This window comes from Oreochromis niloticus, unplaced genomic scaffold, assembly GCF_001858045.2.
Source record: "Oreochromis niloticus isolate F11D_XX unplaced genomic scaffold, O_niloticus_UMD_NMBU tig00000457_pilon, whole genome shotgun sequence".
NCBI classification, from domain to species: Eukaryota; Metazoa; Chordata; class Actinopteri; order Cichliformes; family Cichlidae; genus Oreochromis; species Oreochromis niloticus.
This window is the reverse complement of record NW_020327171.1, coordinates 116336-134288: the sequence shown is the minus strand read 5'-3', so window position 1 is coordinate 134288 and position 17953 is coordinate 116336. Positions and strand designations below refer to the sequence as shown.

The window sequence follows — 17953 nt, the reverse complement described above, 5'->3', positions numbered from 1 at the left end:
TGTTTTAACACACAGAACACTAAATGATCACGTCCTAGATTATTTATCTCAACTTCTTACAAAATATATGCTGCTCGTTGTCTCCGTTCACGGACTCATGATGTGTTAGTTGTTCCCTGTACACGACTAAAGACTAAGTGTGACAGAGCCTTTCAGTCTGTGGCACCAAGGCTGTGGAACAGTCTGCCTCCACAACTACGTTTAGTCCACTCTGTGGATTCTTTAAAAAAGCTGTTCAAATGTTTCTGTTTTACAGGCTTTCTAATGACAAACATTTTATTGAATTATTATTTATTTATTTTAAAACTACCTGTTTATTTTACTGTCTTATTGAATCTTTATTTTGCACTTAATGTTCATGTTTATTTGAGCCTTTTGTGTGAAGCGCTTTGTGACCGCTGTGAAAAGAGCTTAATAAATAAACTTTAATTACTTGTCTCTGAAAATCAATCAATCAATAATCAATCAGTGAGTTTGTGCGTTTGAGTTTGTGTGTTTCAAAGATGGAGGCCACGCTGCTCTCAGAGGACTGTGTGTGGTTGTGGTAAACGTGTGAGCTGCTGCTGCTTCTTCCTCACATGTTTGACATGTTTCATATTTCCAGCTAATGCTGATCACACTAACCTTAACATCACAGACCATCCTTTGGTTCTTCTTCTGTTCCTCTGAAACTTCCTGCATGGTGCCTTTCAAATTAAAAGCCCTCCCTGACTGTAAAGACTGGACTGTGCTGCAGCTGGTGGAAACAGTGTGTAGGTGTGTTGTGTTTGATGGAGGACTGAAGTGTGTGTCCAGCTGAGCTCTCTGTGTGCTCATATATACAGACGCTGATAAACACATGTTTGTATTTGGACCCTGTTACTGATCAGGACCTGCTGTGTGTTTCCTGTCCACAGGTCTACAAAGAGTCGCACTTCCTGCTGTGGTTCAGATGTTCAGCGTGTTGCTTTGTTTCTCACATGTTGGCTCCACGGTCTCTGCTGCTGTGGGCTGATGTCATGCAGCAATACAGCTGCTGAACATCTGGCCTTGTTTTGCTCCATCAGCAGATATTTGACTTTTAGATCACATGATATTTGCATGCAACCTTCAAACACGTGTGGAGAATTCATTATTTCTTTGAGAGATTTTTTAGTAAATAACAGAAAAAAGAAAGTAAGAGAAAAGCAAAACTTTAATTCTATAAAAGAGTAAAAATTCCACACACATGTAACTCACCACTGTGTGAACATCACAGGGGAGAAATCGTTTCTCTGAGTCAGAGATGAGTGTCAGTAACACAAAAGTAACACTCAGTGTCATGCAGTGACTTTTACACAACCAGATCAGATGAACCAACTCACACTAAAACATGCATTTTGCTGCACTCTTTACACTTATTTCTTCTCTTTCTGCTCTTTTATATATTTTGTAAAACCACAAAAAATATTTTGTATCAGCAGCAATTTTTCTCAAACTGCTGCATCACAGCTTTCATGCTCTGACCTGCATGTGAAATGAGATAAAAGCTCTTTATCAGTAACTTTTACAACTTCTGGCAGGTTAATGTCTGAACTTTGGAGTGAAACACACCCTTAGTTACAAGAAATAACACCACTGTCTGTAACACAGTGAATCCACCTTAACACCACCTGTGTGTGTGTGACTGCATTACACTCCCACTGCTGGGAACCTGAACAAGAACCAGAACAAAGTCTAAAATAGAAGCTGACAAACAGCTGCACCACCGAGTGACACTTTATTTTATAAACTTCACAACAGGTTTCATGTTGTGACCTGTGGAGGTGAAAAGACACAAAACCTGTTTTACAGTTTTTGAGCTACAGGCAGGATTGAAACACACCTTAGTTAAAAGTGAAAAAGCAACATTTTTCTCCTCCACTCACGTCACTCAAATGCAACAAACCAGGAAACAGGAAGTTCTTCATCAGTAAAGAGAGACGCACAGACGATCAGACTGAGTTCAGACCAAACTAGCAGCTTCCTCTGAGTGAGTCCAGCTACAGGAGAGAAAAGTGGAAAATTCCAACACTGCTGCTTCAAGCTGCTGACGCTCCACACACTGAATGTGAGTTTGAGCAAAAACACGACTCAAAGGATGTTTCAGTGAAGGTGGTAGAGGAGGGAGGGGAGCCAGGACTGACTGTACTTCCTGTCTGCTGTTTTCAGCTTCACTCACAGACTCAATGGCTTCCAGATCAGAGGAGGATCTCTGCTGTCCGGTCTGTCAGGAGGTCTTCAGAGATCCTGTTATTCTGTCATGTAGCCACAGCTTCTGTAAAGACTGTCTGAAGAGATGGTGGAGAGAGAGACCAACACACCAGTGTCCAGTTTGTAAGAAAATATCAGTGTATGATCCACCTTTAAACCGAGCTTTAAAGAACCTGTGTGAGTCGTTCTTACAGGAGAGAGATCAGAGAGCTTCAGAGGATCTCTGCAGTCTGCACTCTGAGAAACTCAAACTCTTCTGTCTGGACCATCAGCAGCCAGTGTGTCTCGTCTGCAGAGACTCAGAAAAACACACCAAGCACAGATTCAGACCCATCGATGAAGCTGCACAACGACACAAGAAGAAACTTCAGGAAACTCTGGAGCCCTTAAAGAAGAAGTTAAAGGTTTGTGAAGAAGTTCAAGTGAAGTTTGATCAAACAGCAGAACACATTAAGGTCCAGGCCCGACACACAGAGAGGCAGATTAAGGAGCAGTTTAAGAAGCTTCAGCAGTTTCTAGCAGAGGAAGAGGAGGCCAGGCTGGCTGCACTGAGGGAGGAAGAGGAGCAGAAGAGTGGGATGATGAAGGAGAAGATGGAGGCTCTGAGCAGAGAGATAGCAGCTCTTTCAGACACAGTCAGAGCCACAGAGGAGGAGCTGAGAGCTGAAGACGTCTCATTCCTGCACAACTACAAGGCTGCAGTGGAAAGAGTCCAGCGCTGCCCCCTGCTGGATGATCCACAGCTGCCCTCAGGAGCTCTGATAGACCAGGCCAAACACCTGGGCAACCTGACCTTCAACATCTGGAACAACATGAAGGACATGGTCTCCTACACTCCTCTCATTCTGGACCCAAACACTGCTCATCCAAACCTCATCCTGTCTGAAGATCTGACCAGTGTGAGACGAGGAGGAGAGAGGCAGCAGCTTCCTGATAATCCAGAGAGGTGTGATGGATTAATCTTCTCTGTCCTGGGCTCTGAGGGCTTTAACTCAGGGACTCACAGCTGGGATGTTGAAGTTGGAGACAGTACAGGGTGGGAACTGGGTGTGTTAGCAGAGTCTGTGCAGAGGAAGGGAGGCATAGAGTCTGGATTATGGACAATAATGTTCTATCAAGATAAATACTGCACACTCTCACCATCAGCTCCTCTCACTGCTCTGTCAGTACAGAAGAAGCTCCAGAGGATCAGAGTGAATCTGGACTGGAACAGAGGAAAGCTGTCGTTCTCTGATCCTGATACTAACACACACATACACACCTTCACACACACTTTCACTCACAGGATGTTTCCATTCATTAACACTGTTGGTAAAGTGAAGGTGTGTCCGTTGAAGGTGTCAGTGTCAGTGGAGCAGATGAGTTGAGGATGATGATATTTCTAATGTTGTTTCCTGTCAGTGAATTGAAGCTGTTAAACTGCAGCTGTCCTCCTGCTGCCTCGTTGTTCCAAAGCTCTTTGTTTCTCTTTTAGTTCTCACTGTTTCTTTCTGTTTCTGCTGTCCACCTTTTCACATGGAAAATCATTTCACTGTTTCTCACTGAATGACTCCCCAAACTAGATTTGAAATTCTATCAAGTTTCTAATCATTACAAGTGATTCATGTTTCTATTTGATGTGTGTAAATGGAGATGATTTAGTTTGCTGGGATATGGACTGACATGTGTTGAATGGGAGGAGCAGTTTGTTGTTGTCTTCTTGTCTGTTTATGACAACAATAAATATATTGTTGAAACAATGATTCATGTTTAACTCCATATATGAAATGTTTCTGATCTTTGAATTCTGTTTGATTAAAGACTTTCTTCATGACACAAATGAGATTTCAGTGTATTAATAGAACTAAATAAGCTCAGAGTTGAAAGGCTGGAGTATTATGTACGTGCTTCACTGTCAGTATCTTCAGGGGGATTCAAAGGGAAACATCAAACTGCTGTAATGAGATAAACTAGTTGGGCTGAACACACTTATCTGTAGTTTGTCTCCATCCAGGATCATCAGAATATAATGAACATGTGTGAAGAGCCAAAAAATGCTGCTCCCCTCTCAGCATGATGAGCTCCAGCCTTTGTTAACAGGACAACAGGAAACATGAGACAACTTTCAGAGACAGTAACCAACTGTGGCCACAAGATGGCAGCAGCTGATCTGAGATCCTTTATTGGACAGAACGACTCTGCTCTGTGACGTCATCAGAGAGACGGCCTTCACTTTGATAGATCTGACGTCATGTCTGCACTGCGATGATGAAAGCTGATAAACACATTGTTATTGATCCATGAAATCACCTCTGTCCTCTCAAGTGTAGCTGTTTACAGAGCTAAAGAAGTCCTTCATCATCAAAACAGAAAAACATGTATTTTCTGTATTAAGTGACGTCATCCTCACTCTAACCTCTTACATACATTCTGTTCAGTTTTCCTGCTGTAAGAAATAAACTGTGTGGAAATATAAATGCAGGGAATCATCCATTAATCACAGGTGAGCCGTTTGTTTCTGACTCACATTAAATGAGGCTTCAGGTGTAAATACCTCAGAAGTGTTTCTGAGTTCAGTAGAACCAGACCCAGTCAACCATCATGGCATCCACAGCACTACACAATGCAACAGAAAGGCCCTCATCATCTGCTGAACCACCTCTGAACCAAGACGCTCTCCCTGCATCTAAAAGCTGTTAGTCAGGATGAGATGCTGCTGTGATCGCTCACAGTTTACCTGTGAGATCTTTGTAAATATTGTCTTTGTTTGTGAAGGAAACACCTTTAGTCTGTTTTTATTTGGAGTGCAGATCTGGGCGTCCATCACTTTAACCTGCACACGTTTAGTTATTGAGTGTAGTTGATGTTTGGCAGCATTTTATAAGTGACAGTTCATGAACGGTGCAGGAACAGAGGACGCCTGACCATCCTACCTGTGTCAGTAAGAAAACTTTCATCACAACTTCACAACTTAACACAACTGAAACCTGAATTCTGTGTTGCATAGTTTACTAACAGTGTGTGCTAACACTGAAGTTAGCAGTTTGTTTCCTAAGAGCTGCTGGGACAAACCACAGTGAGCGGCTACAGAGTTTTAGTTAAGGTGGTTCTAATATGTGACCTGTTGAATTATTTACAGGGATTTATTTTTCATTTAAAGCATCATTTGTGAAGTTTTTATGAAGTTTAGTTCTTTTATGTTCTTTGTGTAACGTTTAGATTTTCTTCTCTTGTGTTTTAACTCTTCAGGTTTCCTGTAACAGAGATGTAAACCACCGTTTTCTGATGGTGCTGCACTGTGACATAAACACTGCCACTTTATTAGGTACACCTTGCTGACTGCAGGTTATAACCCCTGCTGGAAACATCCCCACAGATTTGGATCCTTATTGACATGACAGCACCACACAGCTGCTCCAGATGCTGCAGGATGCTGGTCAGGGCTCTAAAAGTCAAACTTTTATGTATGGGTTAACTAAACTAACCCTCTGCTTCTAAAAGAAATATTTTCATAAAATACTGACCGATGATCATTTGCCACACATTATTTCAGGGTTTAACAGTCTTGGTCCTAAATCCTTGTACTGGATAACTGGTGACCAAACAACCTTTTTATATCTGTGCTGGGCAGGCTGAAGGACAAGTGAGTGAGGTGTGAAAGAGGTGACTGACATGGGTTAGTGACACGGGGGTTCATAATGTTCACAATGGTATTTTATTAGTTGTTGGTTTAACCATGGATGAGGCGATGGCTGTTATTTTCTTTTCAATCACGTTACATGTTCATTGCTGGATTTATGGAAAAACATCAACTAATACTGCATGTCCATAATTATTAAATTGGATATAAATAAAGAATACTTACACTATAATGTTATTTAGAAGTGTAATGCAAAAAAATGGATTTTTACGCCTATTATGAATTTTACTCGAATACAAATACAAATACTTTTCCCCCCTCAACAAATACAAATACTGGCTGCTTTGCACATCGCTACTCAGTATATACCGTGTGAGTAGAGCACTTATTTGCCCTCCTGAGTCACTTGACTGTTTGCCAGAATTGCTTTGAGGCAGAGCAGAAGTCTTTTTCAATTGCCTCACTGAGCTCTTCCCTAGGGATGGGTATCGTTTAGGTTTTATCCGATACCAGTACCAAACCGGTACTTTTGAAACGGTGCCGGTGTTTAAACGGTGCTTAAAGAATGGGCAACACAAACCTTGTCCAAAAACCTCTCATGTTTAGCTGTTTTTTTGTAAAAAGATAACAATGTTAGCCTTTTCTTCAGCTATAGGGCATATATGGTATCACTCTTGGCTGGAAGCAGTGCTTAAACAATGGAAAAAACACAAACTTTGTCCAAAAACCTCTCATGTTTAACTGTTTTCCACTTTTTCTTTGAACATTTTAGCCTTTTTGGCCAGGGTGAAGGGAGCATCTGCCATCAAACAAGAAGACAGCCGCATGTAACTACGAAGGTGTTTGCTAGTTCATCTTACATGCATTAATGTAATAGCGTGGTAAGCCTACTCAACGTAAATTACACACGAACAACATTAAGCTACTCACGCAGAGAAGAACGGCTGCTGCTGCCATCATCATCCGTCATCATTTCTGCTACACTGACAGGGCTAGGGGCCAGGACTCTACTCTTCGGGTTCTTGGGGGATGTTGCTAACTCCGGGTCCGATAACAGGACCCGGAGTTAGCAAGACTGGGACAGAGGCCCCTACACCTGCACTGTCTACAGCGGGGAGGGAAACATCCTGATGAGGAAACAAGTGGACCTGAAAGTTGCAGGTCAGTGCTGCAGTGTGCGTGTTTGTGTGTGTGTTTGTGTGTAATCCAAGTTTCATGGGATCTGCTTGAACTTCATTTTCATATTATATAAAGCAGTGGTTCCCTGGTGGTGAGTAGGGACGGGTATCATTTAGGTTTTATTCGGTACCAGTACCAAACTGGTACTTTTGAAACGGTGCCGGTGCTTAAACGGTGCTTAAAGAATGGAGAACACAAACTTTTTCAAAAACCTCTCATGTTAGCTGGTTTTTTTTTGTTTGTTTTGTAAAAAGATAACAATGTTAGTCCATTGTTTGTCCAGAACAATGGACTAAGGCACAAGAATTGGTTCACTCCACTTCCGTCTGCTGCAGGCACGGATTATTACAATTTAGGTCCTACATAGGCTCCATCTGTCTGAATTGAAGGTTTCAAGGATGTTTCCAGGAGCAGACTCAACATGTGATCGATGCAGCCAGAATTCTGCCTCATTGTCACATATGTTTTGGACATGTCCTAATATTGCCATCTACTGGTGTAAAATATTTAAAACTTTGTGTGATATTTTTAAAAAACAGCTCCCCCAGACCCAGTAATTGCACTTTTTGGTGTAGCTACAGTCAAATACTTAAATAATAAACAAGTTTGTGTTTTGAGTTTTATAACATTGCTTGCAAGACGCCTTATACTTCTAAACTGGAAAAATAAAGCCCCCCCAACTCACTCTGCTTTGTTAAGAGACACAATGTATCATTTACAGTTGGAGAAAATTAAATTTTCATTGTGAGATAACGTTAAACAGTTTTACCTAATTTGGCAACCCTTTATAGACTACTTTAATAAGTAAAACTGGGAGGGATGGCCTCCTCCCATATCGGCTTCAAGATTATATACTTTGGTTTGGGTGTATTGTTGTATTGTTCTTTTCGGGGGGGGGGGGGGGGGGGGGTTGTTTGTTTTTTTTTTTCTTCTTCTCTCCCCTCCTTTGTATATACTTATTTGGGCATGATCGTTTATATTATGGTAATTATATTGTTTGTAAAAAAGGAGGGGGAGAGGAAGGAGGGGGAAGGAGGGGAAAAAAAGCATGTATTTAGTGCATGTGTTTTTCTAAAACATATGGGTTGTACAGCATTTGTTTCCTGAACTGAACAACCAGGTTGTGTTTTTTTATTTTTTTTTATTTTTGCAGGGTGTTTGTTTCTAGGATATAAAGCTTTGTTAAACAATGCAAACAGTAATTTCCATTCCATATTTTTGTGATAAAATGAATATTGTTGGATGAAACTATGCCTTTAATGTAAATCCCTGCCTGATATGTCTGAAATGTACAGAGTGGCAATGTAAATAAATATGTACAGTGGCAATAAAAATAAATAAATAACAATGTTAGCCTTTTCTGCTGCTACAGGATGTGAGTGAAGTTGGCCCCCGCCCACCTTCTTCAAATCCAACAAAAGTGGTATCAAACGTTTGTGCTACGTTTGTGCTGCAAAAATTTTCGTTTGTGCTGCTATCATTTTAAAGATATTAACAAAAATTTATAGAGGTCAACAGAGGTCAACCAGCCCCCCCACTAAAGGTTGATTCTGTTCATCTGGACATTTTCAGTTGGTGAAACGTTTCGTCACTCATCCAACTGACTTCTTCAGTCTCAGCTGACTGCAGGTTTCCCCAATCTTATAAACAGTACATTTGCATAGTGAAGGAAACCAGCCCACTGAAGGAACAATGTGCTGTGAGGTCAGTTCCATGCAAATTCTTATGACCAATTGATCAATGACAACTAATCAAAGTCTACTGATCAATGGCCATGAGTACCATTCACAGAAAGTGGGGAATGGCTACAATCACAGCATTGTAGGATGGCAAAAGATGTACCCTTGGGCCCCCCTTCTCGATTCAGAGATGGTCAGCATCCTGACAGCCCGAAGGACGAAGCTGTCTCTCAGTCTCTCTCTCTCTCAGCTAGCTACATCCAACTTTTTCATCCACACTAAAAAAGTACACACAGATAAAAAACTAAATACAACAACAAAAACAACAAGAAAAATTGAAAAATATTACAAAATTAGCTACATTTACAATTCATAATGTCAGGATATCACACATACTTACTAGTGTCTTAAAGAAATATCCACACGCCACAACCAAGAGGGGGGTCGTACCCCATACATATGGATTATATTATGCTGTGTAGAGATAGTCTCGATATGCTAGAGAACTTTAATATTTAATGTGCTAAACGAGGCCTGGTAAGTCTGACGTGCAGCTCTATGGTTTGTTGCACCTTCTTTGAGGATTGCATGATCTGAATTTGGGGAAAGTGGCAGCCGTCATTTCTTGTGAATAATTTCTCACCGTAAGTAACTAATGTGTATTTATATAGTGTTTTTATTTTCTGCCACTGTAAATAAGAATGCGCTCTTTCCTTGATTAGATAAAAGTTACTCTGACTCACTGCTCCACCTTGTGGCTGAAATTGCTATTACATAGAAGTGCAGCTAAGCCCCAGGTCCAACTTCAATTTTTTTTTATTTAATTTGTTCGTCTTTTGATAATTAAACTCTAATTACTTATGTCTGTAGTTGTAGATGGTTGGTGGTTATTAAACACAAGACGTACTGCACTGACTTGAACATCCTGTCAGTGTTTTAAATATAAGATTACATTTTGCTGCTCTATAAGTTGTAATATAAAGTTGCAGAAATCTCTGTTATATTCAAGGATTACTAACAAATACTACTATTTCCCCGGTGAACAAAAAGATTAAAATGTAACTGGGGTAACACTTTAGAGTACTAAGATTCCTCACATCATGTTCACCAGGGAGGACAAAGGATAACTGTTTGCTGAGCTGAGCACTATATGCAGTCCGCCTTTGTTTTTGCGTCTTCGTTCACTTTGAAATAGTTCCACACGGCTCACTTGTCTCGCCTTCTCCCAGCTCCGAGCTGCAGCCGGGGCCTGGGGGCGGGCACTCGGCGCCTGTGATTAACCCCTTACATGTCGCTCAAACATAGACAGGTCTCAGACCGTGGTATCGGTCCCCGGTATCGGGGGACTTTTAACGAGTACTTTAGAAAATGTGGTATCGAGGCCGATACCAGATACCGGTATCGATATCGGTGCTTCCCTAGTGGTGACGTCAACAAAAAACACATTTCCTGTTTGTATACATTTCTTACAAATAAGATATTATGGGAGAAGGAGGGAGGAGTGTGCATAACACAGGATGAATGGACTCAAATATGGAAAGAACAATGGAAATGCACTACCTCACAAAGATGGAGGGAATTTGGATGGAAAATTTTGATTAGGTTCTTTATCACCTCTTACCAAAAGATTTATTATGATGGGAATCCCCCGTATGCTGGAGAAAATATGGACACAGATGACTACACCTCTGATATTTGCAGGCAGAATTTTAAACCTTGGGTGAAATGGGGTCAATGCAGTTCTTAAGCATGCATGCAAATGTTCATTAGTCAGCTGTGAGCGAGTCTTTCCCATTCATCTTTAAATGCCAGATTTTCACTTCAGGAAGCACACAGCCCCACTCCACTGTTGGCCAACGCCCTCAACGACTTTTACTGTCGGTTTGATGAGACATCAAGCAGCTTTCACAAGTCAATAGAGACTTCTCCAACAATAGAGACACTTTGGTCACTCATGGTAATGGTAAATGGTCTGATTCTTATATAGTGCTTTTCTACTCTCCCGGAGTATCAAAGCGCTCTATACAACACGCCACATTCACCCAGTCACACCCATTCTCACCAGCAATACCTCTATACTGAGTGCTTTCTAACTCCACTCACACACATTCATACTCCGATGGATGCATCGGAGAGCAACTTGGGGTTAGTATCTTGCCCAAGGATACTTGGCATGCAGACTGGAGGGATCGAACCTCCAACCTTCCGATCAGTAGGTGACCTGCTCTACCTCCTGAGCTACAGCCACCCCCAGCTACAGCCACCCCATCCCCCCACCTTCCCCACTCCCCCCACAACAAAGCAATTAATGCTATGAAAGACTTCACCCACAGGAGCAACCTCATCACTTCACACCTATGAGGATTTCACACCACCTTCTCCCACTACAACCCTTCATATTCATGAAGCAGATGTGAGGACGCACTTTAACCCTTTAGAAATACTAAAGAACCAATTCAATTCAATTCAATTCAATTGTATCTATATAGCGCCAAATCACAAGAAAAGTAGCCTCAAGACGCTTTATATTGTACAGTAGATACAGAGAAAAGCCCAACAATCATATGACCCCCTATGAGCAAGCACTTTGGCGACAGTTCGAAGGAAAAACTCCTCGTGTCTCATAGTGGTCTGATCAGACAATATATTTACCCTTCTGTGCCATTTCGTGTTTAGGTCAGTTATGTTTGTTTAGGTCAGTTATATTTCTTTGTGCACTCATTTGGTTTGTTAAGTTTGCAGTTCTTTGCCTGAGTTCAGTTATGCCAGCTTTAACCTTGGGATGCCTCAGCTTCTCTTTTATATCCCCCACACTCAACTCTCTGCATCAGGAAGCTCCTGCCACTGGTCACCCTGGGAGTTTCGTCCTTCTACACCCTAACAGTTAGCAGATAACGTAGTGAAGCATCGCAAAGCAGTTTTCACAAGGTCATGCTGACACAAAATTTGACTCTGACTTTAAACACTGGTCACTTCAGGTGTTGCTCTGATATACAGGAAATGACATCACGGCTCAAACTCTTTGTCAGTAAACCATTTCTTTATTTAACATATAAAATTTTGGTTTAATTGTTGCAGGATTTAATTACACAAACAAGCTGAATAATTTAGTAAATGTTTTTGAACATTGGTAACAGTAAACTTCATAATCATTATGCAAATTTTTACTCTGTGAATGGTACTCATGGTCATTGACCAGTGGTTGTTGATCAATGCTCATAAGAATTTGCATATTAATGATGAAGAAATTGACCTTACAGCCCATTGTTCATTCATTGGGCCGGTTTCAGTCGTTATGCAAATGTACTGTTTACAAGATTAAAGTAAAAGCAGGAATCAAGACGTAACAGTTTATTTGTAACATGGAATCGTTTCTGAGTGGAGTATGAACTGAGATTACTCAAACTCTTTCACAGATAAGATAAGATAACCTTTATTAGTCCCACACGTGGGAAATTTGTTATCTAATTACTAATACGTTCGTTATAAAAAATTACAAGAAGAAAAAGATAAGAAAAAAAGAAACTCAGAACAAGCAAAGCTGCTGAAACAGGCTGCCGCACACGGGGGGCACCGTGATGAAGTTCTCTTTCATGTGTCTGCGTTCATGCTTAGTATGATCACATGACTGTGAAAAGGTTCTGTCACAGTGTCTGCACTTGTATGGTTTCTCTCATGTGTGGACTCGTTTATGCTTTTCAAGCTGACGTGCACTGATGAAGGATGACCCACACTGATCGCAGACATGCTTTTTAACGCCACTGTGAAGGAGTTCATATTGTTTGAAGTCCTTTGAAGTGGTGAAGCCTCTCCCGCATTCTTTACAGTAGTTCATTTTGTCTCCAGTGTGTCTACGTTGATGTATTTTCAGAGTCCTTCAATGACTTAAAGTTTTTCCACAAAGGTCACAACAAAAGTCTTTCCCACAGCGATGACAGGGTTGAGAACTTGATCCATTTGTGTCGCTCTGCTTCTAAACAAAAACACAAAGACAGTGTAAGTCAGTCCTTCAACATTTTTATCCTGAACGTCACCTGAAATAAAGAGCATCTCTGCCAAAGTCCAATTACCTTTTACGGTTTACATTATCACACTCAGCTCAATTTAATGTGCTATAAAAACGATAAGAGTAAAAACATTAAAGTAATACTAGTTTAATGCTACAATAACAATAACACAATTTTCAAACACTATCCCTAAAAACCTGTGATTAGAGTCTGAATAATCATTCAGAGCTGCCTTTCCATGCAGTAGAATTGCTAACATGCTAACACAATTTGATGAGCAGAGTTGTTTCAAACAGTCGGGCTGACAAGATAAAAATATAAATACATACCTCACAGTAACTGCACTTGTAGAGTCTTTCTGGTGTGGATCTGTTGGTGTGCTTTCAGGTAACGTGGAGATTTAAAAGTCTTCTCACACAGGTCACATTTATAAGGTCGTTCCTCAGTGTGGGTAAACATGTGACGTTGTAACTCTGTCTTTGTGGTAAACTGTTTACCACACTGATCACAGCTGTACACATCATGTCTGGTGTGAATGCGTAGGTGTGTATTTCGGCTCCCTATCCGGCTGAAAGTTTTTCCACAAATGTCACAGCTGTACGCCTTAATTCCAGAGTGGGTAACTAGATGACTCTGTAAGCTGTTACTGTGAGTAAAAGCTCTGCCACACTGATCACAGGTGTACGCTTTAACTCCACTGTGGATCAGTTGGTGTGATTTTAAGTTTGAAATGTGCGTAAAAGACTTTCCACACTCGTCACAGCTGAATGGTCTCTCTCCAGTGTGGATGAGTTGGTGTGTTTTTAATGTTCGAGACTCGGTAAAAGACTTTCCACAGTCTCCACAGCTGAACGGTCTCTCTCCAGTGTGGATTACTTGGTGTCTTTTTAAGTTTCCAGAGAGGGTAAAAGACTTTCCACAGTCTCCACAGCTGAACGGTCTCTCTCTGGTGTGGATGAGTTGGTGTGTTTTTAATGTTCGAGACGTGGTAAAAGACTTTCCACAGTCTCCACAGCTGAATGGTCTCTCTCCAGTGTGGATTAGTTGGTGTCTTTTTAAGTTTCTAGACTGCGTAAAAGACTTTCCACAGTCTCCACACCTGAACAGTCTCTCTCCAGTGTGGATTAGTTGGTGTCTTTTAAGTTTCCAGAGAGGGTAAAAGACTTTCCACAGTCTCCACAGCTGAATGGTCTCTCTCTGGTGTGGATGAGTTGGTGTGTTTTTAAGTTTCCAGACGTGGTAAAAGACTTTCCACAGTCTCCACAGCTGAACGGTCTCTCTCTGGTGTGGATGAGTTGGTGTGTTTTTAAGCTTCCAGAGTGGATAAAAGACTTTCCACACTCGTCACAGCTGAACGGTCTCTCTCCACTGTGGAGGAGTTGGTGTGTTTTTAAGTTTCCAGAGTGGGTAAAAGACTTTCCACACTCGTCACAGCTGAATGGTCTCTCTCCAGTGTGGATGAGTTGGTGTGTTTTTAATGTTCGAGACTCGGTAAAAGACTTTCCACAGTCTCCACAGCTGAACGGTCTCTCTCCAGTGTGGATTACTTGGTGTCTTTTTAAGTTTCCAGAGAGGGTAAAAGACTTTCCACAGTCTCCACAGCTGAACGGTCTCTCTCTGGTGTGGATGAGTTGGTGTGTTTTTAATGTTCGAGACGTGGTAAAAGACTTTCCACAGTCTCCACAGCTGAATGGTCTCTCTCCAGTGTGGATTAGTTGGTGTCTTTTTAAGTTTCTAGACTGCGTAAAAGACTTTCCACAGTCTCCACACCTGAACAGTCTCTCTCCAGTGTGGATTAGTTGGTGTCTTTTTAAGTTTCCAGAGAGGGTAAAAGACTTTCCACAGTCTCCACAGCTGAATGGTCTCTCTCTGGTGTGGATGAGTTGGTGTGTTTTTAAGTTTCCAGACGTGGTAAAAGACTTTCCACAGTCTCCACAGCTGAACGGTCTCTCTCTGGTGTGGATGAGTTGGTGTGTTTTTAAGCTTCCAGAGTGGATAAAAGACTTTCCACACTCGTCACAGCTGAACGGTCTCTCTCCACTGTGGAGGAGTTGGTGTGTTTTTAAGTTTCCAGAGTGGGTAAAAGACTTTCCACACTCGTCACAGCTGAACGGTCTCTCTTCAGTGTGGATGAGTTTGTGTGTTTTTAAGTTTCCAGACTCGGTAAAAGACTTTCCACACTCGTCACAGCTGAACGGTCTCTCTTCAGTGTGGATTAGTTGGTGTCTTTTTAAGCTTCTAGACCTGGTAAAAGACTTTCCACAGTCTCCACAGCTGAATGGTCTCTCTCCGGTGTGGATGACCTGATGCATTTTTAGGGAAGCTTTCACAGTAAAATCTTTCCCAAACTCGTCACGGTTGTATTTTTTTCTTCCACTTCTTTCTTCAACAAAATTGTCGGCCTCCTGAGAGCGCTGACTTCTCGATCCACGTTGGTCCTGCAGTGACAGAGATACAAACAGAGGCAGTGATTTGTGGGAAATACATTATTCTAACCGGCCTTTTAGTAGTGGTATTTTGTGAGCTTTTATTAAATAAGTATTTATACTTATTTTCATACACACATTGCAAATGTGCTCATGAGAGTTGGCATTCAGTCTTTTGAGGGTCAATGCAAACACGCTTACAGACAGAGATAAATATTAGACTTGTTTCTAGGGCAAAGATTAGAGACATTTGGCTGTGCCTGTACGCCTGCTCAGTGAGATTAGCACAGAATGTACTCTGGATGTTTCGAGTATAAAAAAACAGCAGGAAACACACAGAGTGTGAGGACAGTTTTTAAGTGTTATAGAAATCAAGTAACTGACGCATATTATGATATCTGCTTACGTATTGTGAGGCTGGACTTTAATATACAAAAGTTGAGATCTCTGTGAGTGACACTGCAGATATATATATATATATATATGATTTTCTTTTCCAATATAAATATTTATTGCACTTATTAACTACACATCAACTTCGTAACAGTTGAGACTGCACATAAAAACAATAAACATAAAAACAATAAATGCCTCACATTTTGTCGTTGCCGCAAAATGTTGTACTGCTTGAAATTCCGTCTCCACCGTTGCTCGACACTGAGTGTATAGAGCAGGTAGTGCAACAATAGAAACATACTTGCGGGACGGCACTGTGTAGCGTTTGTCTAGGATGTTGATCATTTTCCTAAATCCCTCGTTTTGCACAGTGTTGATGGGAGCCATATCTTTAGCCAGGTGATAAGTAATAACCTCCGTTCGACGGCTATGGGGAAGCGCTGTATAAGGTTCCCGTTATTGATGTTTGGGTGGATTTTCTCCAGTCACTTTCTCGTCATCCCTGAGGTGCTCTCCGTTGGTTTTTCCCTGCCAATTTTAGCAGCCAGCGTCTGTATCACGTGGTATAAGGCTACGCCCTTGTCATTTGTTGAGCAGGAAGAGTGAGCGCTTGTTTTCATGCAGATTAAGTCCCGGATCAAAATGCGGTGCAATCGCCATCGTCTTTTCTTTTTTTCTTTTCTTTTTTTAATCGTTGTCATTTGGAAATGAGATCGCGATTTTCTAACGATTAATCGTGCAGCCCTACTTACAGTGATCACGCGGTTGCTGTAACAGTAGCCTACATTCAACGGCTGCAGCCCTCCTGCTGCCAGCTGTACACATCAACACCAAAAACAACAAAAGCACAAGCAGCGCACAGGTTTTAAGCCAGCGAGGCATCATTGTAGAGGCAGTGAAGGTGAGTCCATCTCACCTGCAGCGGCATCGCAGACCACGAGCCGCCACAATAATAAAACATTTTTTATTTAATTATAAATAAATTCTTTCTCCTAATTATGTCCTGGGTTTTAACTAATTAATAACACCAAAGGAAACATCACAAAAAACACTTAAGGTCATGAAAATTAATTGTGATTTAGTAGTTCACTGAGGCATCCACCCTATTTATTGAAAGTACCGTATCTGTATTGGTATCGGATCGATACCAAAATATGCAGTATCGCACACCACTACCATCAAGCGGTGCGGCTTCGTAGCTGAGCAAAGTCGTACTGAAACATTTGACAGATTTTCGAGCACCGTGTACATAAAATCGTTCCGAGGTCAGTAAACACAAGAGTTACATAAAGCACGCAGGATTATAAGGGGCACTGTCGATTTTCAGGAAAATCAAAGGATTGATTTAAAGTGTGCAGTATTTTCCAAAAACACGGTAATAACGACGGCCCGCTAGCATGCTCTACCAAAAATAGTGCTTTGTTGTGTATCTGACGGACGAAAGCCAAACCAGTTCCACACCACTGAAGTTGCAGCATTTCTACAAACCAGTTCTGGTTCATCCGTTTCATTTAACGGCCCGCCATGTGCTTATGTAAACATATTCACTGCGCATGCACGTTTTACCCATATTCTATGGCAATATTTCATTTTCCTATCGTTGCCTAAAATTACACCGGTATTACCGTGAACGGTATGATACAGCCCAGCGCTACACGTGTCAATATTTATGTCTCCAGATTGTTTGTATAGTGAGCCATTAAGACTGTACTCTTGGTACAGTTTTTATTTTTGCTGCTTTTGTCTTACACTGTCAAATAAACACAGATTTGCAGCGTTTGTATGTGTGTGCAAAAGCAAATGTGCCAGGCCTCAAAGACAATGGGTGGTTTGCACAACAAAAGCAGGATGTGAATCGAGCATATGACCTGTACAAATCTCAGCAGGGGTGATTAACACCTTGGGACTTGCACCAGAAAATAAAAAAGTCAGTAATTCTAGTAGGTGTTGGTTTCAAGGGATTTCTGCAAATGTGCGCAGGGTTAGTAAATCTAGTGTTGAAGTTAGCTCGGTGCTTACCTTTAGATGAGCCCACAAACCGAGAGAAACTCCGTGATGAAGCTGGAACTCTTTCCAAACACAGGAAACAGGTCAGGGAGCAGAGACCCACGTGGTTCACGCTGATCTCAGCTACGATCCAGGAGACAAGGGTGTGCAGATCGATGCAGATATCGATCCAAACGTTGGTAGTGGTATATGATCGATACTTTAGTTTGTTTCTCTCCTGGAGGTTCACTATTTACTCGCTGTGGATGAAACAGCAGCTCTGTCTCTGTGAACACCGCTTCTTATGCGGCAGACGCACTTTGCTCCGCCCCCTTCTTCTTGCCCTGCTGGGATTTGTTACTGTGCCGTCACGTGACTCAGAGGCGCTCAGAAGACGCATTTGGACTGCAGAGAGAGAGAAAGAGGAGCAACATGTGGAGATATTTTATG

General features: G+C 41.5%; 1 protein-coding gene and 3 long non-coding RNA genes across 4 annotated transcripts; 2 read left to right on the top strand and 2 right to left on the bottom strand.

The window, feature by feature from the left end:
* Positions 1 to 708: 708 nt before the first annotated feature.
* LOC112844618 (uncharacterized) lies at positions 709 to 1200 on the top strand. Its single transcript, XR_003217356.1, has 2 exons — positions 709 to 756; positions 897 to 1200. It is a non-coding gene; the product is annotated as an uncharacterized LOC112844618 (long non-coding RNA).
* A 726-nt stretch (positions 1201 to 1926) lies between these two features.
* LOC109199812 (E3 ubiquitin-protein ligase TRIM17-like) lies at positions 1927 to 6016 on the top strand. Its single transcript, XM_019355144.2, has 3 exons — positions 1927 to 2068; positions 2170 to 2804; positions 5567 to 6016. Exons 2-3 carry the CDS (start codon positions 2187 to 2189, stop codon positions 5663 to 5665), a joined length of 717 nt encoding a protein of 238 aa, XP_019210689.1. The 5' UTR covers positions 1927 to 2068; positions 2170 to 2186; the 3' UTR covers positions 5666 to 6016.
* Positions 6017 to 12355: 6339 nt separating this feature from the next.
* On the bottom strand, positions 12356 to 13510 carry LOC109199822 (uncharacterized). The gene is made up of 2 exons (XR_002060118.2): positions 13025 to 13510; positions 12356 to 12661 (listed from the first exon to the last, which is right to left on the bottom strand). It is a non-coding gene; the product is annotated as an uncharacterized LOC109199822 (long non-coding RNA).
* A 1492-nt stretch (positions 13511 to 15002) lies between these two features.
* LOC112844614 (uncharacterized) lies at positions 15003 to 17590 on the bottom strand. The gene is made up of 2 exons (XR_003217350.1): positions 17537 to 17590; positions 15003 to 15133 (listed from the first exon to the last, which is right to left on the bottom strand). It is a non-coding gene; the product is annotated as an uncharacterized LOC112844614 (long non-coding RNA).
* Between the last annotated feature and the right edge of the window lie 363 nt (positions 17591 to 17953).